General features: G+C 44.7%; 4 protein-coding genes across 5 annotated transcripts; 2 read left to right on the plus strand and 2 right to left on the minus strand.

Moving 5' to 3' along the window:
• The first annotated feature begins 278 nt into the window (after positions 1-278).
• LOC103643534 (uncharacterized) lies at positions 279-7,337 on the plus strand. 2 transcript variants are annotated; one of them, XR_002266433.3, is made up of 2 exons: positions 279-422; positions 6,892-7,337. XR_002266433.3 is itself a non-coding variant. In XM_023301343.2 (2 exons), exons 1-2 carry the CDS (start codon positions 633-635, stop codon positions 7,026-7,028), a joined length of 2,403 nt encoding a protein of 800 aa, XP_023157111.2. In that variant the 5' UTR covers positions 280-632; the 3' UTR covers positions 7,029-7,337. The 2 variants fall into 2 exon arrangements, 1 of the variants encoding a protein (XP_023157111.2); XM_023301343.2 differs by having other exon boundaries at positions 280-2,898.
• Positions 7,338-9,446: 2,109 nt separating this feature from the next.
• LOC100285635 (protein binding protein) lies at positions 9,447-10,202 on the minus strand. The gene has a single exon (NM_001158526.1). The coding sequence runs from the start codon at positions 10,121-10,123 to the stop codon at positions 9,752-9,754; it is 372 nt and encodes a 123-aa protein (NP_001151998.1). The 5' UTR covers positions 10,124-10,202; the 3' UTR covers positions 9,447-9,751.
• Positions 10,203-15,940: 5,738 nt separating this feature from the next.
• Positions 15,941-17,678, plus strand: LOC100284482 (uncharacterized). Its single transcript, NM_001157377.1, is given in 5 exon segments — positions 15,941-16,255; positions 16,356-16,486; positions 16,604-16,837; positions 16,915-17,176; positions 17,263-17,678. Coding segments are annotated over 5 exon segments (1,098 nt in total). The 5' UTR covers positions 15,941-15,969; the 3' UTR covers positions 17,448-17,678.
• Positions 17,679-17,834: 156 nt separating this feature from the next.
• Positions 17,835-21,006, minus strand: LOC100194199 (uncharacterized). Its single transcript, NM_001139244.2, has 5 exons — positions 20,767-21,006; positions 19,217-19,575; positions 19,054-19,128; positions 18,440-18,549; positions 17,835-18,356 (listed from the first exon to the last, which is right to left on the minus strand). Exons 2-5 carry the CDS (start codon positions 19,556-19,558, stop codon positions 18,083-18,085), a joined length of 801 nt encoding a protein of 266 aa, NP_001132716.1. The 5' UTR covers positions 19,559-19,575; positions 20,767-21,006; the 3' UTR covers positions 17,835-18,082.
• Positions 21,007-26,712: the final 5,706 nt, after the last annotated feature.

Genomic DNA, 26,712 nt, shown 5'->3' on the forward strand with positions numbered 1-26,712 from the left:
CTTGGGCCAGACGGCGGCACCGCCTACATGAGACGACGGCGCATCGCCGGTGTTCTGCCAAATCGAGTTCTAGCACTCCCATTCGCCCATCGTTAAGTGCTACATAGAGAGAAAAGTAGGGCAAAATAAAAGGAGCACTCCTTACCGGCAATGTGGCGCAGGGAGCCCTGACCATGGTAGAGGGCGAGCCTGTGGTGGTGTTGAACTAACGGCGAGAAATCACCGGTTCATCGGCCTCTGGTCTCGCCGAACGAGGCCACGGATGGGTTCGTCGTGCATCCGCGACTGCGTGAGCAGCCGCAGCACTACTAAGAGCGGACAGCGGACTATGGAGGTGGAGGCCATCCGAGTTCCCTTCGAAGCTTCTCGAGGATAGGTACGCGGAAGATAGCTTCGTCGTCACCATTGCGGCATCGTAAAAGGTACCAGCACTCTGGGATCCTTGTCGATGTGTGATTATTCTCTTGTGTTTGATTCGCTCCCGTCTCTCTTCATTCGGAGTCTGTTGATTGTGTCGTGACCCGGGAGCTCTGATTCCCCATCCGATTTGTTTGTTCTCGCTTTATTTTTAGTTTTGTCTTGTGCTCGGTGGGTTTGATCCTCACCAATATTTTCCTCGTGTTCATTTGTTCATGGATCCACAAATAACCGATCCCAGAGAACCAATTTGGTGCGAAATTGAAAATCAGAAAGGAAGAAAAACCCTGAATCAGGGTAAGGAGGTCTGGAAGAATTTCAAAATCAAACACCTACCGATTGAACTGAAATGGTCTGATTGGGTACCTACCAGGGATATTAAGTGCAGAGATATCAGAGAGAAGGAACCTGGAGTATACGTTCCTGCGTGGTTAACACCACCTAGAAAAAAAAGTAAAAATAGAGTTGAGGTGATTTCTGGGAAATACAGGGGGGGTGAAGCAAAAAAACCTGAACCAGGTCACTTTAATTCGCATCACCCACCCGAGTTGGCAAAAGGTGCCCAGCCCCTTCATACGAGTGAGACAAACCCTAAGTCTCCCACTCTCTCACATCTCAGCCGCTTCGTCGGCCATTTCTGGGGGAAACCGCGAAGATCCTTTGCAAGTGTGGTAAAAAACCCCCGCGCGCCCACCACGGTGGTGAAGATGCAACCTAGAGGAGCCGGGAGGCGGGGAGGTGTTGCCTCTCGAGGTACTGGTCGCAGATCGGCGCGGGAGAATGTGTGGAGAAGGGTGGAAGAAGGCTCATCAAGCGCTCACAGACAGGAAGCTGACCCGACAGATGAAGAGAAGATGAAGGGAGAAGAACCCCATCAGCAGAACCCTTGGGAACAGCAGAGAAAAAGCCCCGAAGGAAAAAGCGGAATAGATTGGAGGCATGTTGCTGAGGATGAGGATTTTAAAGAAGAGAATATCAAAAAAGAGGTACCTCGGAAACCCGCTGTTGATAGGCCTCCATGTGATTTCTGTCATCTAAAAAATCACTTGACGAGAGATTGTCGCCATCGTTTTTCATGTGAAACATGTGGTGGTGATGATCATACTGTTTTTTATTGTAAAAAATGTTTACCCTGGAATCTGGGTCCTGAGTTGTGTGCGGCTCAAGTTGAAGATCAAAGTTTTTTTTATATTGAGGAAAGCATTGATACTAGAATGATAAGGGAGCGGTCTAGTACTGCGGTGATCTCTGTGGTTCAAGGGACAGTTGGGGAAAAACAGATTGAGCAGGAGTTTGTAAATCTAGTTGGAAAAAACATTTGGAGGTGGACTGCCAGATCCATTGGTGAAAACAAGTTTTTAATGAGGTTTCCAGACCCTAAAATGATTAAAGACCTGGGATACTTTAGGCCACTGGGGATGCGAACGGCAAAAGCGCAAATAACCATCGATCCTTGGTCTCCAGCTGTCAGTGCCAAAAGCTGTTTACAAAGAGGTTGGTTTAGAATCAGAGGTATCCCAATTGAGCAGAGATCTATCAAAACCATTGCTAAAGTGGGTGGATTAGTGGGAAAGGTAGTTGAAATTGATGAAAAAACCCGTGTGAGAAATGAATATGTAAGGGTAAGGATTGCCTGCAGAGATGTCAGTATTGTTCCATGCACAGTTGAGAGTTCCTTGGGTCTCTTTATATATGATTTTCACTTTGAAAGGGAAATTCAGGAAGAGGACCCCCATGACAATCGTGGTAGTGGCATCAAAATTGATGATCAAGATCAGAATAATGCTAAGAGAACAAAGTTTGAAGGAAACCCCTGGAGTGAAGGGAAAAACAAAGGCAAGACTCAAGAAGGGTATAACAATAATCAGCAAAAAGGAAAAAATGACCAGCCCATGCAGCATAGATATATGAAGGCTCCCCCTGCTCCACCAGCTGAGAAAAACATGTGGAATCTGAATAAAGGAAAAGATATCATCCAAGATATTTCAACTGAAGAGAATTTGACTAAAGAAGGAAGAGTTCAAATTACAGACAGTGAAGAAGAGGATACAAGTGACCTTTTAGGGGAGGAATTGTTTGCTGCAGGTATGAACATTGGAATGTATGATACACATAAAAAATGGGATACTGGTGAAAAGGATGAAGATGCAAATGAGAGGGCAACTTATGATAAAAAAGAAACCACAAAAAAGGGCAACGTGGTCATTGAAGAAATAGTGGATGAATTTAAAGATGAAGAAGAAAAGAATGAAATTCTGGTAAGCACTCAGGATAGTGGGATCATGCTTGGATCACAAGAAGAGGTTGATCAGAAAGAAGAAGCTGAGAAGGATATGATGAATCCTAAAAACAAAAAGCATGCTGAAGAAAAGATGTGTACTAAAAAAGAAGATAGAAGGGTTAGTGAAAGACTTAAGAAGGACGCAGGAATCAGAATCGAGGAGAAGAACAGAAGAATAGCTGCTAAAAGGAATTTGGAAGGTAAATTTTATGCAACCCGGCAAAAAGTTGATTTTTCTTCTCTTAATGATATTGCTGACTTAGCATTTAAGGCTGGTATCAAAATAAGAGATGACAATTTAGAGAGTATTGATTTAGTCAAGGAAATGGAAATAGCAAATGAATGTCTAGCTCAAAAAAAAATAGAGCTAGAAAAAGACAAGGGTAAAGAGGTTGCACCCTATATGCAAGATGATCATGGCAGCAACTCTGATTTCTTATGTAATGAGGAAGGGTCTGAATCAGACGACTTCACTATTGTCCAATCTAGAAAGAAAAAAAGAGAGAAAAGACTTGGCATTAAAATATCTCCTATTGGAAAAGGTCAGGAAAATCCTGAACCAAATAGAAAGAAAACCAAAGGTGCTGGGAAAATCCCTGCCACAAATGAAAAAAAAAACCAACAAGGGTGTAAAATGAATAGACATCCAATGAACGGATTGTTTTGGAACTGTAGAGGCCTTGGGAAAAAAGGTTTATCTACGTACTTAAGAAGTTTAATAACACAACATAAACTTGCCTTTGTTGGTCTGATGGAGACTATGACCGAAGAGATTAACGAGAATGTTCTTAAAAAGTTTGACCCTAATGGTGATTTTTTTTGGAAGTGGTCCCCATCTACTGGGAAATCCGGTGGAATTCTAATTGGTGTTAGAACCATCCAGTTTGACGTTGGGGCCTTCCTTCAAGGAAAACATATGCTGCAATTAGATCTCTGGGATAAAATCCATATGTTCAAATGGAATATAATCGTTGTTTATGGTCCTGCTCATGAAAGAGATAAGTTGAGTTTTCTTCAAGAGTTATCTCATTTCTGCACAAAAAACAATGAACCATTTGTTGTCAGTGGAGATTTTAACATTATTCGGTATTCTCACGAAAAGAATAAAATGGGACCTGTTCATAAACATACTGATGCTTTCAATGACCTTATTCAATACCATGAACTACATGAGGTACATATGTTTGGAGGTGGATTCACCTGGTCCAATAACCAGAGTGATCCAACACTTGTGAAACTGGATAGAATTCTTATCAGCAAGGCCTGGGAGATTATCTTTCCTCTAGCTAAGATCAAGAAGTTTCCCAGAGAACTCTCGGACCACAATCCTCTTATGTTAGTGACTGGTCCTGAACTAGTCCATACTCAACACTCCTTTAAGTTTGAAAAGGGTTGGCTGAGTCATCCTGATTTTAAAAAGATTGTTGACAATATTTGGAGTAAACCTTGCAAAGCCAAGAGTGCTCTTGATAAAATTCAGCAAAAACTAAAACTATGTAAACAATATCTGAAAGGTTGGGATTGGAACATGAAGGGGCAGAAAAAGAAGAGAAAAGCCCAGATTCAAGTTGATCTTGGTAACTTGGAAAAGCTTGAAGAACAATATGGATTAAATACTTACCAACTGGAATTGAAAATGTCTCTTTTGGGAGAAAATTTAGATATGATTATAGAAGAAGAAACTTATTGGAAACAAAGATCACATGAAAAATGGTTGTTAAAAGGAGATGGAAATAATGAGTTTTTTCATAGAATTGCAAGTGGAAGAAAAAAGAAAAATGATATCCTCTTCTTTGAAGACAATGGTACAAGGATTGAAGGAGAACATATGCTTGAACATGCTACTAATTATTATGCTGATCTCTTTGGCCCAGCACCTGGAAACCTCTTCCAGGTGGATGACTCCATTTGGAACAATGCTGAGCATATTTCTGACAGTGAGAATCGCACACTGTGTGAGTTTTTTACAATGAAAGAGATTACTCAAGCCTTATTTCAAATGGAAAAAAACAAAGCTGCTGGTCCCGACGGCATTCCAACTGAATTCTATCAAAGCTGTTGGGATACTATAAAAGAAGATGTTATGCAGATGTTTCAGGACCTTCATGAAGGAAAACTGAATGTGAGCCGTCTAAATTATGGAATTATAACTCTCATTCCAAAAATCAGAGATGCTGCAAAGATTCAACAATTCAGACCTATATGCCTCCTGAACTGCCTATACAAACTTATCACTAAGGTGCTCACTAATAGAATGGAACCTTTTGCCCAGAAACTTATAAATGAACATCAGACTGCTTTTTTAAAAGGTCGGAGCATCATGAGTGGAATTGTGACACTCCATGAGGTTATGCATGAAACTAAGAGGAAAAATGAAACAGGGATCTTTTTAAAGCTAGATTTTGAGAAAGCTTATGATAAAGTCAATTGGAACTTTATGTTTCACTGTTTAGAGAAAAGAGGTTTCTGTGAAAAATGGATGAATTGGATGGAGAAAGTTGTCAATGATGGCACTGTCAGAGTTAAGATCAATGACAAAGTTGGTAATTATATTAAAAGTCATAAGGGAGTGAGACAGGGTGACTCTCTATCACCTATTCTCTTTAACTTTGTTGCTGACAGTTTGGCTAGAATCCTTATTAAGGCACAAGAGAATAATGCTATTACTGGTTTATGCAGTCACATTATCCCTAATGGTCTCATAATTTTACAATATGCTGATGACACTATCATTTGTATTGGAGATGACTTTGAAAAAGCTAGAAATCTGAAATTGCTCCTATATATGTATGAGCTGATGTCTGGTTTGAAAATAAACTTTCTCAAGAGTGAGATTTTTGTAATAAATGGTGATGAGGAAACAACAACAAATTTTGCTGATCTTTTCAAATGCCAGATTGGTACTTTGCCTATGAAATACTTAGGTGTCCCTGTGAGCCCCAATAGACTTCGCATTGCAGACTGGATTGGGCTTGAAGAAAAATTTGATAAGAGACTTGAAACATGGAAAGGAAATTGCCTATCCATGGCTGGGAGAATTACCCTTATTGATGCTTGCTTGACTAATTCACCTATTTATCATATGTCCATGTATCTTCTTCCAAAAACTACTATTAAAAAGCTAGATGCCAAAAGAAGAAGATTTCTTTGGCAAGGTGGTGGAGAAAAAAAAAAGTATCACTTGGTAAATTGGAACAAAGTTTGTCACACAAAGAAAAATGGAGGTTTGGGCATTAAAAATCTTGAAGCTTTAAACATAAGCCTTCTTTGTAAATGGTGGTGGAAGATTGAAAATGAATCGAGTCTTTGGCAAAAGATAATTGTCAAGAAATACTTTCATGGAAAAGACTTATACAATATAAAAGTGAGAAACTCTGACTCCCCTGTATGGAAAGACTTGATGAAAATCAGAGCTTTCTACCTGAAAGGCAGACAAATCACAACTAAGTGTGGAGATAAGTCCAGATTCTGGCTAGACAGCTGGGTAAATGAGAGGCCTTTATGTACAATTGATCCTGAATTATATGAGATTTGTGATGACAAGTTTATTCTAGTTAAAGATGCAAGAATAAAAAATTGGCAATTGTCCTTCAGAAGATGGCTAAATAATGAAAATGAGATTCGATGGATATCAATTTGCGGTGATTGTGAGAACTTCGAGTTTCAAGATTCTCCTGACACTGTTCAGTGGAAATGGGGAGGGAAGAAAACCTTTACCGTTAAATCAATGTATAACAGTTTATCAAACAACATCTCTGATCTTGGCAAAAAGCACATTTGGAAAAGCAAGGTCCCTCCGAAAATTAAAATTTTTATGTGGTTCCTAGAGAATAACAGGTTGTTGACTAAGGATAATTTGATTAGGAGGAAGTGGTCTGGGGACCCTTCATGCTGTTTCTGCCCTCATGCTGAAAACATTGAGCATCTCTTTTTCACTTGCCCTATTGCTAGAGTGATCTGGGGAACTGTGGCGAAATGTCTGGATACTCATCATATTCCAAACAACGTGGAGTCTTGCTATAGGTGGCTTCGAAAACACCTCAACTGTGACAATGCTGTTCATGTTATTCTGATTTCAGCAATTTGTTGGGCTATCTGGAAAGCCAGAAATAAAATGTGTTTTGATCATGTGCTTGTAAATTCTCCTAATGAGATCATATGCCATGCGGGTGCTCTTGTGTCTTCTTGGGCAGGGCTTAGCAAGAAAGAGCTCCAGGACCTTCTGCAAGAGGGCGCCAAGATGCTGGTGCGTGCTGCAAGTGCTAGAGGAAATCGGATCCTCGGGTCGGGCGATGAGATGGAAGGGATGCTGCAGCCACACGGGCGTTGAGTCATGACGTGACTGCTCGCCTGGTGTTAGCTTTGTCAGGAACTCGCTCTATTTTGCTGCCGTCTGTTATGTCGTATGGTCTGGTACTTGTGTGATGTAAAACTCTAAACTCGTCGGTTGGCATGTTGCCTGGTAGGGGACCCGGCTGTTCTGAGTCATCCGAAGCGGATTGGCTCGTCAGCGCTTCTGTTTGCGGGTTCTTCCTGTTATTTTGCGTTGGTAGTGTGGAAACTATCTGAACCACTTTGTATTTCTGTTATGACAATAATAGAAATGGGGTCCTCCTCTCGTCAAAAAAAAAAAAAAAAATCACCGCAACACCGTGGAAGCAAAACGCCGGTATAGGCAGGAATCGGCAATGGCAGCTTTCATCTCCCTGCTTCACGGTGGGGGTGGTTTGTGCTTCCTCCGATGATGTACAAGGGTCACAGGGCTTGGGTTTTATACTCTGGAGGCGGGGATTACCCTTAGCTAGATGGCTCGGCTGTTGCAACGGCTCGGAAATCCCGACCGGGGAGAGCAGAATCGCGGCCCGCAAGGAGTCCGACCAGGGCGCGTGCGGCTATGGAGAAGATAGGCCTGACATGGCGGGCCCACAAGGAAGTCCCACAGAGCAGCATCGGCGCGAGATGCGTATTGGCGCATAGACACGAGACACTGAACTAGGTGGCCCACCGGCCAGCAGCGCACGCCAGAGAGAGCGGGTGATTTGGGTCGCAAGTAGCCGTGCGGCTGACCTGGGGACCCCACACGTCGGCACAAGGCGAGTCGTGGGCATATGGCCCTGTTTGGCACAGCTACTGCTTGTTGAAAAAGCAGTTTATTTGATAAGCTGGTGAAAAGCAGCTTCTGCTTGTTGGCTACTTTTAGTTTATTCTGAGAAGCAGCTGAACTGATAAGCTGTTGGAGAAGCTGTCTGTTTGACACAACTTCTGCTTAAATTTGTGAATAAACTGAAAATAAGTTGTACCAAACAGGGCCTATGTGAGGCCACCGGCTAACTGGGCCCACCTATCGGCGCCAGTTTTTGTTGGGCCGAGGTAGAGAAAGGTAGCTAGACCGGTGGTGCACGAGACTGGGCCAGCCCATCGCGAGTTTTATTCTTTTCCTTTTTCTTTCTTTATTTTGTTTTCTATTAAATATTTCAAATTAGAATTGGGGTTCAAATCCAAATGTGCATAAAAAAACTCTAGCATGCAAATGCCTAAATACATGTTTAGTTTTAATTATTTTATCTAAATATTTTAAGTATGCAGTGCACATACATAAAGTAAAAATTATTTCTTTGAATGTATTATCCATCTAATTATGTTCATATTTATTCAAGAGTTAATTTTCTATTGCATAATATTTATTAATGTATATTTTTTAACCCAATTCTTTTGGAGAATATCTATATTATTCAATAAAGGTCGGTTTAAATTATATGACGGTCATTTATTTAATCTTAAAAACATTCATTTTCGTATCTGTAGCTTCAAATGTAGCAAATTATCTTACTAAAAGATACTCTAATTCAAAATCTTTGGAGAATCACAAAATAGAATTTTGAGGTGTTGCATCTTCACGACCCCTACACGAAACCGGTGGTGGAGACAGGCCTATGGCCAGTAGGTCTAGGCCCTACTTTTGGGGCGAATAGCCTCTAAAGGTTCATATACCGGCCAGTATGGTTAGCTGTAACGGCTGTCGAAAGAGATAGTTTTTTGTGTTTAAAGGTCCATACATCATTTTTAGTGTTATATTCGGTTCTATACTTAGAGAGGTCCTGGCTCCTCCACTGCACGAAACATTGTGATGGCTACACTTTTGGTCAAGTACTAAGAGTCAACATGCAATTCCATGAAGATTTGAGCCGGATTGACATCATGTTAACTTTTGTGGCCATGTATGCGTAGCCTCACTAATCCCAAGTAATTACTCTAAGTTTTTGGACATGACAACCAAAAATAATGATTCGACATATCCATCATCTAGCTTTATTCTCGGACTAAGGGCATCCTTATTTTCAAATTTTAAAATAACTCCTAAAGCCCAGCCGATCAAAACGTTGCTCTGTACTCGCCTGCACTGCATGAACACCATTTTATCCTACGGCCTATGTAAAAAAAGCGGGTACTTAGATCATCTTCAAAAGACTAGCTATATAGCTTGTCAAGCTAAATTTTAGCTACTTAATAGCATAATAGCTCTCTAACAGACTAGTCATCTAACTTGCTAAGTTATCTGGTTCTCTAAATTAACTCTCTCACTAGCCAAATTTGGCTAGTAACTCTCGCTAGCCAAACTAACTTGTATGTTAAAGAGTCTGTTAGAATGAGATGTTATATATAGAGTTTAATATTTATGGAGAGACAAATAAAGAGTCAAATAGAGAGTTAAAAATAAAGGTTCCGTTGGAGATGCTCTTATCAGGTATATAAACCAACCATCTTTATATACATTGTGGAAGCAGTTACGATAGATTTTGAAAACAACTCTTCCACTATACAACGTGTTGGTTTACATAATTTAAACCAAGCGGTAGATTTGGAGGAGTCGATATAGAAATGATGTAGCAGGACCGAAGAGACTTTTGTCCTCCGAACATTTTTTTTTAATAACCACAGGAAAAGCTTTAATACTTTTATGCGCGTACGCAGGCAGTTGGCAGAGGCACATTGCTAGCTTATCCCTACGGCGGGTGCGTGCGCGGGCGGGGCGAGCCCTGTAGCTACCTACAACTACAAGCCGGCGACGAAGAGCGAAGAGAACCAGATGACGAGGTCGTCGCTGAGCTGAAGCTGCTGCTGGTCGACGAAACCCACGGCAGGTCCGGCGGCGACGTGCAGGCGGCAGAGCGGGCACGTGCGGCGGCAGCGCGCGAGCCAGCGGTCGACGCAGTCGCGGTGGAAGGCGTGTCCGCAGGGCAGCCTCCGGACGTCGTCCCCGTCGTCGCGGCACGCCGAAATGCACACGCAGCAGTACCCCACCGCCGGCGACGCCGCCGAGCGGTCGTGGCCGCCGCCGCCGCAACGTCGCCGCCAACGCTCGGCCTCGGCCCCCGCCGCCTTGGAGAGCAGCGCCACAACCTGGCTCACCGTCACGGCCAGCATGGCTGGGTTAGTTTAGTGAGGCCGCTGTTTCGGTCGCAGCGAGACGAGTGGCCAGTGGGACTGGGGATGGAGTGAGATCGAGAGTGGACGTGGAGGACCATGGTGGCTTATAAAGATGGTGGCAGCGTATAGCATTAGCATCTGGGGGAATCATTTGGGCGAGTGGAAAAGGAGAGCATCAGAGGGTGCAACCTAATGCTCTTCAACCTACTGCCCTATTATTATGTCACGTAAAAATAATCTTTCTTCTTCCTTGGACGTAAATTAAAGCGTCTGCGATGCGGAAGGCCGGGCTGTCGTATCTGTGATATCCCACACGAAGTGTCAGTTTTCAGGAGGTAGTACAAATACTGAAAGACACGTGAGTATGTACGGTACATGGAACTATATATATACGGCAGCTGAGTTCTCAAGTAGTCAAGCGGGTGTGTCGGCTGACCTGACGACCTATCGGATCTCTAGCTAGGCTCCCTGTGGATGACTCTTCTGTGAGCAGTCTGTAGGCTGTCGTATCGTTGCTTCATCAGCACACAAGCTAGCAGGACGGGCCTTTCCCATGGCTACGCAACTTCAGTGACCGAACCAAACAGTAACAGGAATGAGTGAGAGCGCCACACTGCATTGCGTGATTAGGTTAGGTATACCCTGACCAAACCGGACGGACAGCATTCTAGCCCTCGTAGAGCTTGACCTGCCCGTGGCGCGTCAGCATCGTCATGGATCCATATTGTCCCCATGGATCGGATTCCCATCTCTATTGCATGGTTTGTGTTGCATGCAGTACAATTATGCAGGTAGGATACTCTCCTAATTAATAAAATGGTCCCCTAGTCCTAAAATAGTATATCATCAAAAGAAACCAACTAATGTTAAGTTTAATATATATAATACTCCTCCGTACCAAAATATAATCCGTTTTATACTAATCATAAATTCATTAAATAATGTGTGAATGTAGTTTGTATGTATGTCTATATTTATTTATAACGTGGACCCAAAGAAGACCAGAAAGAAAGAAATTTTGAAACGGGGGGAATACTAATTTTGGGACCAATAGAGTATTTTAAGATACTCCTATGTACCAGCGTTAGCTCCTCTCTTTACCTGACAATATATATAGTGTTTCTTTTGCGTTTTCTCGTACCAGCAACTCTGCTATATATATATAGTAGATAGCTTTAGCTCCTCTCTTTGCCTGACAACAAGGCGCCTTTCCTTGTCCACTTTATTTTCACTTTAACCAATATAATACCATTGGCTGGTTTCGGGAAACCCTCCCAAATCATGGATAACAAATTAAAAAACATATTTTGGCAGGTTCCAATAATTGCCACCCTTAAAAAAGCAAGCCAAAGCCAACTGGTTGTTGTTTTTTTCTCTCTAAATAAAAGAACACGAGAGCATGACAACTTTGAATCCTGAGTTGAAATATTAATTTGTATATCAGGTTTGGTGTATGAATAGTTGTCATTGCAGTAAAAGAAAATGGAGCGGAAACGATGTCTGCCAATTTCATTATCCTCATGGTTGCCATTCAAGACAAACCATATTAGCCTTTTTCATCGGAAAGGGTGTAAAAGCACCGCATTGTCTAGGGCAAATATGGTGAGTACACATCAATGAGGTAGCGAAGATTTACAACTACAAAGTATTGCTTCAATTGACCGTTGCATAGGTTAGGATTCAACCAGAAGAATCCCCAGTGCTGGACTCTTGCTCTGATTCCACTTCTTGGTCGTCCAGTAAATTTCCATCTTTTGGATCTAGAGGAGGAATCCAATCAGCTACCTGCGCGCGGTCACATCACCACACCACACAAAGAGTTGGCGAAAATGATAGATGAAACCGCCAGGTACATGAGGAAATGCTCACGAAGAGGGTGCTGGTGGGCTGAATAGCTAGAGGGTCAGTATAAAGGCAAACAAATAAAATGCCCAAGCAAACGACATATTTTGATCTGTGCAGTTGCATAGGTTCAAGATTTTCCTTCTGTGCAACCAAAAGGCATTGCAGATCTTTTATCAGTTCCCCCTTTTCCAATCAAATCAGTTGGGTTTGGTCATAATAAGGCGTTTGGTGTGCACTTGTCACTTTGATCATTTCCTTCTCCCACCCATCATATCCAGCACCTAGTCTGCTACAACCATTGCACTCGTGTAAATCCACTCATGTAGGCCGCCACATGAGTGGAGGAGCAGTCGTAGACTATCTCCAGCAGCTTATTCATTCTCATATTCATATCCAAACCTCACTCTATTTTTTGTTTGGTTAAAGAGTAGAATAGAGTGTAGTCACTCTGTTCTTTGTTTGGTTGGAGAGTCATGTGAGTATAGAGGGAGGAGAGAGCTCGCATCCGAAAGAGCGCTTGCATCCGGTTGTTTTTTGGAGCGGAAGCATTTTAACTATTTATGGTAAATTATCATATGAAGACTACAGGAGTCACTTCATTCTCCTCTACTCCTCAACCAAACACACACACCGGTGTTTGGTACGACTCCACAACAAAGTTCAAGGGCCGAAATTGTAAATTCTATAAATTTTGGGAGCTGCACAACTCTGAAATTGCAAACTCTAGAGTTTTGGGGACAACAGTACAACACACCTCCTTTTCTCCGTTGAAACCTAAAAAAACTCCAGAGTTGTTTCATCTAAGGTGACGTTTGATTTATATATTGATAACGTAATAGATAACCGATAACATTAAATTATGTTTTTTAAGTCTAACAGTAATTAATACCACACTAGAAATGAATACCGGCTTATTCAAATTTATTATCATCGGTATTTGAGGGTAAATCATTACAATTATCATTTACGTTACATTTCGTGAACCAAACGGTACCTAAAGTTTTATATTGAATTTTGTGGCCGCCGTGGCTCGACACCAACGTCGACGTCCGCCTCATTCCTCTCGTCAACAAAGAGGCCGAGAGTAAGGATGCAAATGGGCCGGCAGTGGCGGCCCGCCTCGCGTCCGCTCCAACTGCAATTTTAATGTGTCAGCCCACATCTTGCCGCTCTCAATTTGTAGGTTGGAGCGGCAGACTGCGAGGTGCCGCAACGCACATCCGCTACTGTCTGCTCTACGCCTCTACCCTGCCATGGCAGTGAATCCATCCCACGAAAAACAAGCAACTAGAACCCCATTGGTTCATCGTTTTCAACCACAACTGCTGCTGCTCCTAGTAGCACCAGTCCAGTGCTAACATTCAACAATTTGCGATTTTCATTTAAAAAATATCAGAACATCCAACGACAATACATTGGCTAAATCATTGATTCAACACAATGGCTTAAACAAACAACATATGCTTCCAAAATGTAGCTCCCAGATGAACCTATGAGTGACATATCAACTGAATTTATTTTATGCACCTATGTTCTTAATCAAGTACTAACGAATTGATGTACGTGATGATAGAAAAATTTAAACATAACCTAAGATGCTAGGCAACCCACCACAAACACTAGAAACCATAGGTGCACAAGAATTTGTGTCCTCAGCTTGTAGAGAACTCCACAGTTTCAGTTAGTGACAACAAGAGCTGCAGCTCAAGAAAACATGTGCACAAACAAGGTAGAGACTAGTTCGTGCCATCGACAGCATGCAAGAAAACATAATATAGCAGCAATGTAATCACAGGGGTCAGTTAGAGTTACAACTAGAGGTGGTAATGGGCTCCAAATTCTACACTACAAGATTTAAGGATCGGATATATTTAGGATGAGACTCTATTTCTACTCACTTACAAACTAAATTTAATTAAGGGCTCAGATGATTTGTGACGAGACATTTGGATCCCACACAAGTGCCTGAATGAGATATCCCGATATTAATAGTTGAGTCAAAATGGTGAGTTGCAGTCATGGCTGATTTGGTGACTCGGGATCCCGGGAGGATTGATGGGAAAATAAGTTAATTTCCCCCTCAATCCTCAACAATCCTCCTATGATCCCCTTGTCACCAAATTAACCCTCAGCGAGTTAACTGCATCCCATACTCGTAAACTAACAGTAACGCAATAAAGCAACTAAAAAGTACACGGTTCTAAATCTAGAATGATAAGACTTTGAAGGATACCACTATCTATCTTCGAGTGAAAAGACCTGCAGTCCTGCAACTAGATAATCAGAGTGTAGATATAGTTCTGATTGAAAACAGTGATCAAAATGATTCTAGATAATGAGCCATAATAAAATAGAATGGACAATTGTGCCGGTGCCAAACTGTAGATTTGTCTTTATTTTTTAGACTTTTACATGTTTGTCCCTATTTTTCTTAAAGAAAAATGTTGTATGACTCTACTCTGTTAGTTGTTTCTAACGGTGTTAAGTCTTGATAGGAAAAACAAGGGACTGTGCATCTGCCTCTAGAGTGATTTGACGAGAGCCGATGTCTATGTTGTTCGCTTCAAGCCAATTGTTCAGAAAGCCAGTTGTTACCTATAATTTCATATAGATAAAATATTGTAAAAGCAGTAGAAATCTGGTACGGATTAAAGCCAAACAAATATGATTTTTTCGAAAACTCTCCAAGTTGGTTCCGAATTTCTACTCAGGCTGAGGCGGAGTCCTATGGTGTGTTTGGTTTGTGGAGTCACTCTATGCTTCATGAGATGATACATCATAAGTTCATTCCATCAATTTTGGTGGAATCAACCCACTCCTCATGTATATACTAATTATTAGCTTATGAGGAATGGAGTGGTGATGGATCAACCCATTCTATTCCACAAACCAAATAAAAAAGTCAGGAGTGAGAAGAAGATGGACCACTTTATTCCTCAAACCAAACACACTACTAAGGTTTACACTGCTGCTACAAACCACAGGCCGGCTGGCGGATGGGGTTTAGGGATGGCAATCGGGCGGTTAGTACACGGATATATAGTTCGCGAATCCATACCCGCGAGACAAAACTCAACCCATACCCGTACCCATAAACGTTCGTGGGTATGGATCTGTATCCATACCCGTACCCGCTGGGTATCCGCTATCCAGTGGATACCCGTTACCCGTCCGCCCACTACAATTTTAGCATTAAACACCAAACAACAATTTTATTACATTTCAAAATAATTATCATTCCAATAGCATTAAATGATAATTTCAGCACCAAACAACATGTTATGGATAAAAATTGAAAAATAAGAATTTATGATAATATATAAATCTGGATGGTCCACATGTTAGATATCCATTGGGTAACGGGTATGGATACTGGATATCCATACCCGCGAAAAAAATATCCGCGGATACCTTATTATATCCATAACCGTACCCGCGGATATTGAATTCCACCATACCCGTATCCAATGGATAATTATCCGCGGTTATTTACCCATACCCGTACCCATTGCCATCCCTAATGGGGTTGGCACGAAGATGTGGGTGCAGCGGGCCCACCGGCACTCGGGCACGGACGCACGGCTTGATTCGCGTCCCTCCGTTGCTCACTCTCGCAACTCTGTCTTTCCACCGAGCACCGACGCCTTTTCACTACCTGAAGAAATATGGTTTGCCATTGTTTATTCCAAGCTGGAGTGAGCAAGACTGTGCGCGGCTCAGTCACTTGCCACAGCATGTGCCACCCCAACCATATTATAGTATAACGGCCAGACCAGAAAGCTTAGCCTCACTCTCTCCAGGGTAAAAAGGAAGAGTGCAGGTCGCTAAAACTTGTGAATTGTTACGATCAAAATCATGTTGTGCAAGAAATGGAGAGGAGACGCACAAAAGTCTCTCCAACTTTGGTTTTCCCTTCCATGCAATCTCCTATACTAGTATTATATTTGCAGCACCTCCTGCGCAGCAGCATCAGGCAGATCGCAGTCGCAGCACCGAAGATGGTGAGCAGGCGCACTCTCCTCGTCATGATGGCGACGGTAGTGGTTCTGCATCGGAGTCGGACTCTCTGCGCTGCTGCCTCGGCGGCTGCAGCGCCGCCGGCGACGACGAAGCAGGCGCGGACCCCGGCGCTGTTCGTGTTCGGGGACTCCATCGTGGACCCGGGCAACAACAACGCCCTCACCACCACGGTGCGCTGCAACTTCCCGCCCTACGGCCAGGACTTCCCCGGCCACAACGCCACCGGCAGGTTCAGCAACGGCAGGGTGCCCGGCGACATCGTCGGTACGTCGTACGTTCGTCATTTTTCTTTTTCTAGATTACAATTAGATAAGGACAGAACTGAAAGAAGAAACTGTACGCCGTCATTGAGTTGTCGCTGCAGCCAGCCGCCTGGGCATCAAGGAGCACCTGCCCGCGTACCTCGGCACAGAGCTCAGCGACTTCGACCTCCTCACCGGCGTCAGCTTCGCGTCCGGCGGCTGCGGCTTCGACCCCCTCACCGCCGAGCTCGTGGTAACCGATCGTCCTCGCTCCGTTCCAACGCCCCCGAGAGCCTGCACCTGCAGTGCAGCAGCTCTCTGCATTCTGCAATAGTGTCATTCCTGATTTCCTGGCCGGCCGTGCCGTCAGTCCGTGCTCACCATGGACAACCAGCTGGACCTGTTCAAGGAGTACAAGGAGAAGCTGGAGCGCGTCGCCGGCGGCGCCCACCGGGCCGCCGACATCGTGTCCAGGAGCCTTTACATGGTGGTCACGGGCACCGACGACCTCGCCAACACCTACTTCACCACGCCGTTCCGCCGCGACTACGACCTCGAGTCCTACATCGAGTTCGTCGTGCAGTGCGCCTCCGACTTCATCAAGGTGCGCCACGCAGCACTGGCACGGTATGCACATGCGCATGTCACGCCGATCATCTCGGTCTTCTTTGTGGCTGGCAGAAGCTGTACGGTCTGGGCGCGCGGCGCATCAACATCGCCGGCGCACCGCCCATCGGGTGCGTGCCGTCGCAGCGGACCAACGCCGGCGGGCTGGATCGGGAGTGCGTGCCGCTGTACAACCAGGCGGCCGTCGTGTTCAACGCGGCGCTGGAGAAGGAGATCAAGCGGCTCAACGGCAGCGACGCGCTCCCGGCCTCCGTGCTCCAGTACATCGACCTCTACACGCCGCTGCTCGACATGATCCAGCGCCCTGACGCCTACGGTGACCTCACGCTCGCGCGCAGAGACGCAGCGTTTTCGCCCGAAAACCACGCCGCTTCTACTAACCTTTCTGTCTCCGTGTTGTAGGATTCAACGTGACGAACCGGGGGTGCTGCGGCACGGGGGTGTTCGAGGTGACGCTGACGTGCAACCGGTACACGGCGGAACCCTGCAGGGACCCCAGCAAGTTCCTCTTCTGGGACACCTACCACCTCACGGAGAGGGGCTACGACCTCCTCATGGCACAGATCATAAACCGATACGGGGTCTGACGTCTGAGATGGATGCCATGACAGCGCAGCGCTGGAGATTTCGGCGCTATGACAGCGCGGTCCATGCTTTCAGAGGCTTTTGCTGAATTTGATCTTGTAGGTGAACTACGACTCCAGAAATCACCGGTCCAATATCATATCCCAGTTTGTAATGGGTACATGTAGTGACAGTTGTTTGCTTGTATTGCATAAATGAAAACTGAATCAGGACAGGCAGTGACAGTTGACAAACTCTTTGGCAAACACACACTGAGTTCATTCAGGCCTCACAAATCCTCTGCTCTTCAAGGACCCAGCAATCTGATTTCAACTGACAGAAGGTGAAACATAGAAAAAGCAACGCCTGCAGAATCCTAATGACGAAAATAAGAAAAGCGCCACTTTTGCATGAAAAAAGGATATAGGTATACGTAAATGCATTAAAAAGGGGTCCATTTTATTATGTGATATATACAAACTCATGGAATAAAGCAGCTAGGCTCCATACTTATTACAGGTATAAGACAGTCTGGCACTAGTCTAAAAACTAACCTGACGACAATAATCTAAGACGGCAGCTTAGGCAAAATTCAAACTAGGGGCTTGACACAGATAAGCTATACACTAAAGACGAAAGCCATGCACTTCTTGCATCTTCAGAGAAGCTTATTCTGCGCCACCGCCTCGCAAAGCTCCTCCTCGTACCGCAAAACTCTAGGCGAAGGTGCAGCTTTACACGCAGGTCTTGCCAGCCTTGGTGGTGGCATCGAGCATCGGAGACGCTTCGAAGGGAAAAGGGTAGGAGACTCCTGGAAAAGGACAGCTGTGATTGGCTTCACGTCAACCAGCTTGAGGCGTGAAAGGCGAGAGGCATGTTTCGGAGCCCTTGGTGTCCTTGGGGTGGAAACGCGGACGTCCTTGCCATCAATTCTGATAAACATGCGATGTTATAGGAATAGATTAGAGTGTTACTAAACCAGCAATGTTTGTTAAGCAAATAAAATGCAGCTGACCTTAAGAAGGGCCAATGCTCTGTTGGAAGAGGGGTTCTGTTCAGGAGCAACTCCTGTCTGCTCCGATCTGGAGTGGTATAGTTGAAATGGTACTGTCTAGCAAGTTCAACCTAGTTTATATTACCGTTAAAAGTGAGTTTGGAAATAAATAAGAGATTAAAGCACATGCTGACTGATAGGAATGAAAAATAAACGTCATTAATGTTAAGGATGTAAATTAACTGAATAAATAGATAGTTGAGCATGCAAAAACAGAGATAGAATTGACAAGAATGTAATGAATTGATAGTGCATAATCTCAAAATGAGAAACCACTAATGAAAGAAGTAGGCCATGTAGCACTATGTCATTTCTTAACAGAAGAGAAAACAACATTTTTTGCATTTTGGAATGTCAGATAAATCAGTTTTTATGAGGATGAGATGAGCATACATCAGCTATGTGCAAAAAGTAAGACAACACTATTTGTTTCCACACCTAGCTGACATAAGACAGGGTACTTCAAAATGTCATTCTTTAAATGACTGAAATTGTATGAGAACAAAGAAATGGGGAAAAAAGAGACTTTTATCTACTTTACAAATAAAGAATGCAACAGTTAAGATGATACTTACTGCTTTTCGAATCCTTTTTGAAACATGAAAAACCACCTTAAGTTCGTCGTGGTGTAAGCAACACATGATCTTTACCTTTTCCAACAAAACAAATGCAATCAGGTTTACCACAGATATAATGCATATTGAAGTTAAGAAAAAGGTAGTTGTTTCAGTTTCATACCAGCAAATCAAGTGGAAGTGATTCAAGATTTGAATCACCATCAAACGCAGATGCATCAGGAGTCTTTGGAGTCTTTGGCAATATCTGCCCCTTATTGCTACCAAATGGCTTAAAATTGAGTCTTGCAGGGGACAAAATTGTTGTACTGCTTTCTAAGAGAACCTCAGGTTGTGGAGGCAACTCCAGCTCATCTTTCGCATTCAACAGAATTCTTTTCTTCCCGATGTCCCTGCTCGTACTCCTACTATAACGAATCTGAGCCAAGGCACCAGGTTTCAAGTACTTATTCTTTGCATGTTTCACTCGTTTCTTCTGCTTCATTGTTAGTGATCCAGACCCCATGGTGATTGCTATTCACGCTGAAATTAGAAGTAGCAGGAATTGTAAAACTTAGATTCTTTTCCAATTTCATCTCAGCTTCAACACAGGGGAAGAGAGAATAAGAGATTAAAATAACAGTAAAATCGATCAGTGTCACAAAAGCTTATCAGTCACTTTAGATAAATACAAGTTCCACAATCCACCTAACACTTAACTATACTGAAAAACACCCAGACAGAACAAATGCTCCCTATTAACTATAGTGAAAATGAAAAGACAGAACAGAACTTATGTTCACATGTGTATCCATCATTTAACCGAACTATAAGCCCCTTTATTGAAAAAGAAATTATGTTTGGATACAAAAGGGATAATTATTAGCTGCAAAAAATGAACACTATGTGGTCAATCAGGCGAACTAACAGGTGGGTTAAAATTATCCAAGCCCCTGGCTAGTTGTTAGGCCATTAATTAGGCACAGGCAGCTAACAAAAGTCAATACTCAATCGACCACTGATAGGGATGTATGCACCTAATAGTCAGGGATTCAGATATACTTAGAGCCTGTTCATTTTCATCTCAATCCATATGGATTGAATTGAGTGGGTTTAAATACATAAAAGTCAAAATCTCTGTTAATCCCCCATGCCCTCCAGTCCATGAGAAGGGAATAACCGAACTAAGGCTTTAGCTGGCTATTTTTCACCTTTTTAGATGGCATAGCCGATCCAAACATGTGCACCTAATAGTAGCAGCAATTAAATGTTCGATCCGTGATTACTTTAATCCTGATTTTGACGTGAACACCCTAAGTAACTGAAAAGGATCCCAGTTGCTATACCTTATTACCATATACACCAAGTAGAATATTGAGCGGGAGAAAAATGGCGGGAGACGATTTAGCCGCGCAAAAAAAAAACAGATCCCCAATCCACAAGAGATAGGGAGGGCCCAACAACTACATGAAATCCGCGCTCCCAGCATCTCCACAGGGCCCAGCCGCATCGCACGGCAGCAGATCTCAAAGGTCGGGACTCTAAAAAAGAATCGAGCAGCAGCAGACGCGCCAGCATCCAATCCGGTCGCAAACGAACCGCGCTTGGAGAGAGCTCGCACGGGCAGTGACGCGAGATCGCACAGGGGTAGAGATAAAGACGCCGAATTTGGAGGAAGCAGGAGTATGAGCGGAACTGCGGAAGCATGAAAGGATGAGGGATCGAATGGTTTACCTGAAACAGGCCGCGCAGTTCAGGACCCAGCGGCTCCAATCCTGCGAAGAGAAAGGGAAACCGAGCGCGGCCTAGCTGTTCCCTGACACCTCCGGCGAGCGCGAGCTGGCTGTTCCGACACCGCCGGCGAAGGCGAGCCGGGGATGAATCAAGGGGCGCCGCAGCCGCAGGCAGACCGCAGACCTATCGAAATATTTTTTCCTCCCCTATTCCTCTGTTTTGCTTTAATCGAGAGGGTGAGAAGGGAATAGAATAAACGCTTTTGTACTAGGGCGGAGGAGTCGCGAGCCAGTTGGAGCGAAAACTGAAAATTTTCGGCGGGGTTTGGCGCCAAAACCAAGTCGAGCAGGCGCAGAGGCTGCGGAGCGGGACCCGCCGCCAGGGTAGGAGCGGATGTGATTAGGGATGGAAACGGCGGACGCTAAAATTGTTACCGTTTTCGTATTTTTAACTCGAAAACAAAATAAAAAGCGGTAACTTTGGAAATGGAAACAATATTGATATTTCGGAAAATCGAAAACGAAAGTTCGATATGAAAAATATACCAATAACGGTTAAATCTAAAATTTGATCAATAAATATATTAATACAAGTTTATAATATAACAAGTTAATAAATATTACAAGTTCACATAATAAAAATTTAACCTTTTCTTGCTCTAAGTATGTTAAGGAAAGTGGTCGGACACTCAAGCAGCTCAATATTTTAAATAAATACAATACACAATATATATCTATATATATGTATGTTTATAAATAAATATATAATATATATTTATATATATGTATATATAGTACAAGCTCTGGAGTTCTAATAACTATAGAAAGTCCTAGCCCAACGATGTCATCCAGTTCAGCCAAACCAAGTTCGGCGGCTATAAAAACACCCCTAACCCGTAAGGGATTAGGTTTTAGCGGCGATGGTGGTTCCTTCAGACGTGTGAGCGGCGGTGCCGCCCCGAGGCGAGCGACCAGCGGCGGCGCTCCACCAGGATCGAGCAACGGTGAAGCTCCCGAGGCGGGGGGGCAAGCGGCGACGGCGTTCCCGAAGCGGACGAGCGATTGCGCGAGGCGCGATAGGCATCGGCAACAGCGATGACGGGAAACGTTGGTCGCTTCTGCAATCGAGCGAGGCGCGACCGTCTCTAGCGATGGCGGCCACGCGAGGCGTGGGTGGCTCTGGCATCCTTCAACGACCAACTCCTCTGATCTGATGGGTTCAGCGACATCCTTTGATCTAGCGGCCTCGGGATCGTTCTCCGGCGACGAACTATCTGATCCATGTTTATGCCATCGCGAAAGGGCCTCTAGCTGAGTTGGTTAGGTGGTCTGAGTAGCACTTCTCAGGTCCTGGGTTCGACTCCCCGTGGGAGCGAATTTCAGGCTGTGGTTAAAAAAATCCCCTCGTCTGTCCCACGCCAAAGCACAGGTCTAAGGCTCAGCTCCGGTCGTGGTCGTTCTCACATGGGCTTCGATGCCGCTGTGTATGGGTGGGGCAGGGGTTCGGGGGTTTTCTCGACCTGTGTGAGAAGGTCTTCTTCTTAATACAATGCCCGGGGGCTGTCTTACCCCCCGCAGGTCGAGTTTTTATGTTTATGTCATCGACGATTATGTTTTATGTCTGCTACTTACACTATTTTATACATTCTGGTGATGATTTTTACGATGATGAATACAATTTTCTGTTGCCATAAAACTGTCCCTAATTACATGGCTATTAGAGCGATCCTATATTTATGGAGCCATCTAATTTTTGTGTGCGTGTGATGGAAACGAAATGTCATCCAAAATTTACGTACATGCAATAAAAACTCCCATAATCTGCAATAGTTATCAGATCTACCATAAAAATAAGATCTGCATGCATACACCTGCGCATGTGCACGTGTCCAGTGGTCGGGCGGGGTTTTTATGCTATCTATGTGAACTATTTACGATATTTTTGTGGACTATTTACACAAAAACATAACCGCAATTTATGGTTTGCATCCCACGCAGAAGGTTGTTTGTTGGACCGAGAGTTTGACTGACGCATGTGGGGAGGTTGACCTGGTGTATGGATGGAGGACGCACCTCACAACCTAGTGTGGGGTAGGTGGGCGCGCTGATGCGGTCCAGCCAGATCGGGGGTGGTCAGTCAAGGCTTCCTCTAACATTTGGAAGCTCAGGGCTCCCCCTCTCTCTATATCTATACTTACTCCTATTAAGAACGTAAGGAGGGCATCTGCACCCATGTATGCCCCCGCATGCCCCGCTGCACCCGCGCGCGCCCATGCGCGTGCATAGACGCGTGCCCCCGCCCCCGCCCACCTCTTCTGCGCCCAATCTTTACCTAGTCGTCCACGTGGCCCTTCCATCCTCGCGCCCACGCATGATATCCACATGTGTCACGCCCCCATCCGTGCTCCATATGTTGTGCCGCCCTTCCATCCTCCGCATGTTGCGCCGCCGGCCCCCCACCCTGAAACCTCGCTGCCACGGGAGCTTCAGGCCCCTCCACCCCAAAACCTCGCCGCCATGATGCATGCAGACGACATTGGTACGGCTGGGTGCCTTGAGGCGAACCTAGGCGTTGTGGGTCGACTTGAGGCGGTGTGAGTGCCCATGAGAACCCAGATCCATCACGCTGGTGAGTCCCCACGCCACCTCCTGAGAGCACCTAGAGGGGGGTGAATAGGTGATCCTGTAAAAATCAAATACTTGTAGCCACAAAAACTTGGTTAAGAGTTAGTGCAATAGGAACAAGTGGCTAAGGACCGAGCTTTTGTGAAACACAATGGTCACAGAGAAAGACAACACAAAAGACACGGTGATTTATCTCGTGGTTCGGCCAAGCATAACACTTGCCTACTCCACGTTGTGGCGTCCCAATGGACGAGGGTTGCACTCAACCCCTTTCAGGTGATCCAATGATCAACTTGAATACCACGGTGTTTTTCTTTCTTATACTTTCTCCCGTTGCGAGGAATCTCCACAACTTGGAGCCTCTCGCCCTTACAATTAACGATCACAAAGAAGCATGGAAGTAAGGGAGGGAAGAGGAACACACACAAGACTCAAAACAAGAGCACAATCACGCACACAAGCCACAACTTGAGCTCACAACACAACTCGAGGAGTTCTCTACTCAAATGGGGCTCAAGTCACTATCTCAAAGAATCGAATGCGCGAGAATGGAGTCTTGGTGCTTAGGAATGATCAAGGAATGCTTGGGTGACTCCTCCATGCGCCTAGGGGTCCCTTTTATAGCCCCAAGGCAGCTAGGAGCCGTTGGAACCCAACAAGAAAGGCAATTCTTGCCTTCTGTCGGGTGGTGCACCGGACAGTCCGGTGCACCACCGGACAGCCACTATAGTATGTCTGGTGCGGATCTCCTTCCATTCCTGGCGCAGTCGATCGTTGCAACTTCGGGCTGGTTGGCGCACCGGACACTGTCCGGTGCCCCCTGCCGACCGTTGGAGCGGGCCACGCGTTGCCCGCGGATTTGGCGGCCGACCGTTGCTCTAGCGGTCGTTGGCTCACCGGACAGTCCGGTGCACCACCGGACGGTCCGGTGAATTATAGCCGCACGCCGCCAAAAACTCCCGAGAGCAGCCAGTTCGCCGGAAGCCAGCCTGGCGCACCGGACACTGTCCGGTGTGCCAGACTGAGCAGAGTTTTGGCTGCTTCGAGCCAAGTTCTTCTCTTCTTTTCTTTTCTCTGATTCTAGCACTTAGACAAATATATTAGTACACAAAAACCAATGTACTAAGTCTAGAATCATACCTTCTTGTTGATTTGCACTTCATTCATCATTTGGCATATAATAACCCACTTAATATGTGTTGGACACATAATCACCAAAATATACTTGAAATGGCCCAAAGGCACATTTCCCTTTCAATCTCCCCCTTTTTGGTGATTTATGCCAACATATCAAAAAGCAACAAATTGAAGTGCAACATCAATGCAATTGAGAACAAAAATAGTCTTTGACAAGATTTGACATATTTGGATCGTTCTTTGCCACCACTTGGTTTGTTTTTGCAAATCAAATTCATTTTCCTATCTCTAAGTCAAACACACATATTTAGGCACAAAGAGAGATAATCCAAGAGTAAAAATGATTAAGAGCCAAAAACTCCCCCTTTTCCCATAATCAAACATTCTCCCCACAAGAGACCAAATTTTGACAATAAGAGTATTTTAACAAATCAAAAGCTCTAACTCTACTATTTTCAAAATTCTCAAGAAGTGGTAGCTGATCCATTTGCTTTGGCCTTAATTTCTCCCCCTTTGGCATTAAGCACCAAAACGGGATCATTATTGGCCCTAGAACCCCATTGCCTCACCAACATTGTCAATTAAGAGCAAAAAGGCAATAAGAGCATAGATATGAACTTGGAGTTAATACCGGAGTGCAGTGGAATTCTTTGCATGGTCCAAGTTCACCTTTCCCTTTCAATTCACCTTTGAGACTACAACAAGTAAACTCAAGCACAATTGTTAGTCTCAAAGGGTCAAGTTGTAGCACTTCTCCCCCTAAATATGTGCATCATTCACATATGGACTTGTGAGGTCCGGGGATCCCTTGCACAACTTGAGCACCATAAAGAAACAGCAAATCTTATCAATGCATAAAGTAACATGATCAAAGGCATAAAACACATGTATGTTATAGATCAATCCATGTTACGCGAAACTAAGACATTTAACTCACTACGCAGCCTGCAAAAGGTCTTCTCATCTAACGGCTTGGTAAAAATATCGGCTAGCTGGTTCTCGGTGCTAACATAAAACACTTCGATATCTCCCTTTTGCTAGTGGTCTCTCAAAAAGTGATGTCGGATGTCTATGTGCTTAGTGCGGTTGTGTTCAACAGGATTATCCGCCATGCGGATTGCACTCTTATTGTCACATAGGAGTGGGACTTTGCTCAGATTGTAGCCAAAGTCTCGGAGGGTTTGCCTCATCCAAAGTAGTTGCTGAGAGCACCTACAGGGGGGTGAATAGGTGATCCTGTAAAAACTTAAAACTTATAGCCACAAAACTTGATTAAGTGTTAGCACAATAGAATCAAGTGGCTAAGAACCGAGCTCTTGTGAAACACAATAGTCACAAGGAAAACAAGCACAAGAGACACAGTGATTTATCCCGTGGTTCGGCCAAGTATAACACTTGCCTACTCCACGTTGTGGCGTCCCAATGGACGAGGGTTGCACTCAACCCCTCTCAAGTGATCCAATGATCGACTTGAATACCACAATGTTTTTCTTTCTTTTACTCTTTCCCGTTTGCGAGGAATCTCCACAACTTGGAGCCTCTCGCCCTTACAATTGTTGATCACAAAGAAGCACGAAAGTAAGGATGGGAAGAGCAACACACACAAGACTCAAAGCACGAGCACAATCACGCACACAAGCCACAACTTGAGCTCACAACACAACTCAAAGAGTTCTCTACTCAAATGGAGCTCAAGTCACTATCTCAAAGAATCGAATGCGCGAGAATGAAGTCTTGGTGCTTAGGAATGATCAATGAATGCTGGGATGCCTCCTCCATGCGCATAGGGTCCCCTTTATAGCCCCAAGGAAGCTAGGAGCCGTTGGAGGCATTCTTGGAAGGCAATTCTTGCCTTCTGTCGGGTGGCGCACCGGACAGTCCGGTGCACCACCGGACATCCACTGTTTATTGTCCGGTGCGGATCTCCTTCCTGAAATGGCACAGCCGACCGTTGTAGAATTGTAGCCGTTGGCGCACCGGACATTGTCCGGTGCACACCGGACAATCCGGTGCCCCCAGCCGACCGTTGGCTGGGGCCACGCGTCGCGCGCAGATTGCGCGGCCGATCGTTGCGCTGGCGGCCGTTGGCTCACCGGACAGTCCGGTGCACCACCGGACAGTCCGATGAATTATAGCCGTACGCCGCCGACGAATTCCCGAGAGAGGCCAGTTCGGCAGAGCCAGC

The sequence above is a fragment of the Zea mays genome, chromosome 1 (assembly GCF_902167145.1).
Source record: "Zea mays cultivar B73 chromosome 1, Zm-B73-REFERENCE-NAM-5.0, whole genome shotgun sequence".
Classification (NCBI taxonomy): Eukaryota; Viridiplantae; Streptophyta; class Magnoliopsida; order Poales; family Poaceae; genus Zea; species Zea mays.

Excerpts from the sequence above, each read along its gene's own strand:
- LOC103643534 (XM_023301343.2), top strand. The coding sequence starts at position 633 with ATGGATCCACAAATAACCGATCCCAGAGAACCAATTTGGTGCGAAATT. Across the intron at positions 2,899-6,891 it reads TGCTAAAAGGAATTTGGAAG|GGCTTAGCAAGAAAGAGCTC; the intron begins GTAAATTTTATG and ends CTTCTTGGGCAG.
- LOC100285635 (NM_001158526.1), bottom strand. The coding sequence starts at position 10,123 with ATGCTGGCCGTGACGGTGAGCCAGGTTGTGGCGCTGCTCTCCAAGGCG.
- LOC100194199 (NM_001139244.2), bottom strand. The coding sequence starts at position 19,558 with ATGGGGTCTGGATCACTAACAATGAAGCAGAAGAAACGAGTGAAACAT. Across the intron at positions 18,550-19,053 it reads CAAAAAGGATTCGAAAAGCA|GTTGAACTTGCTAGACAGTA; the intron begins GTAAGTATCATC and ends AATATAAACTAG. Across the intron at positions 18,357-18,439 it reads GAGCATTGGCCCTTCTTAAG|AATTGATGGCAAGGACGTCC; the intron begins GTCAGCTGCATT and ends CATGTTTATCAG.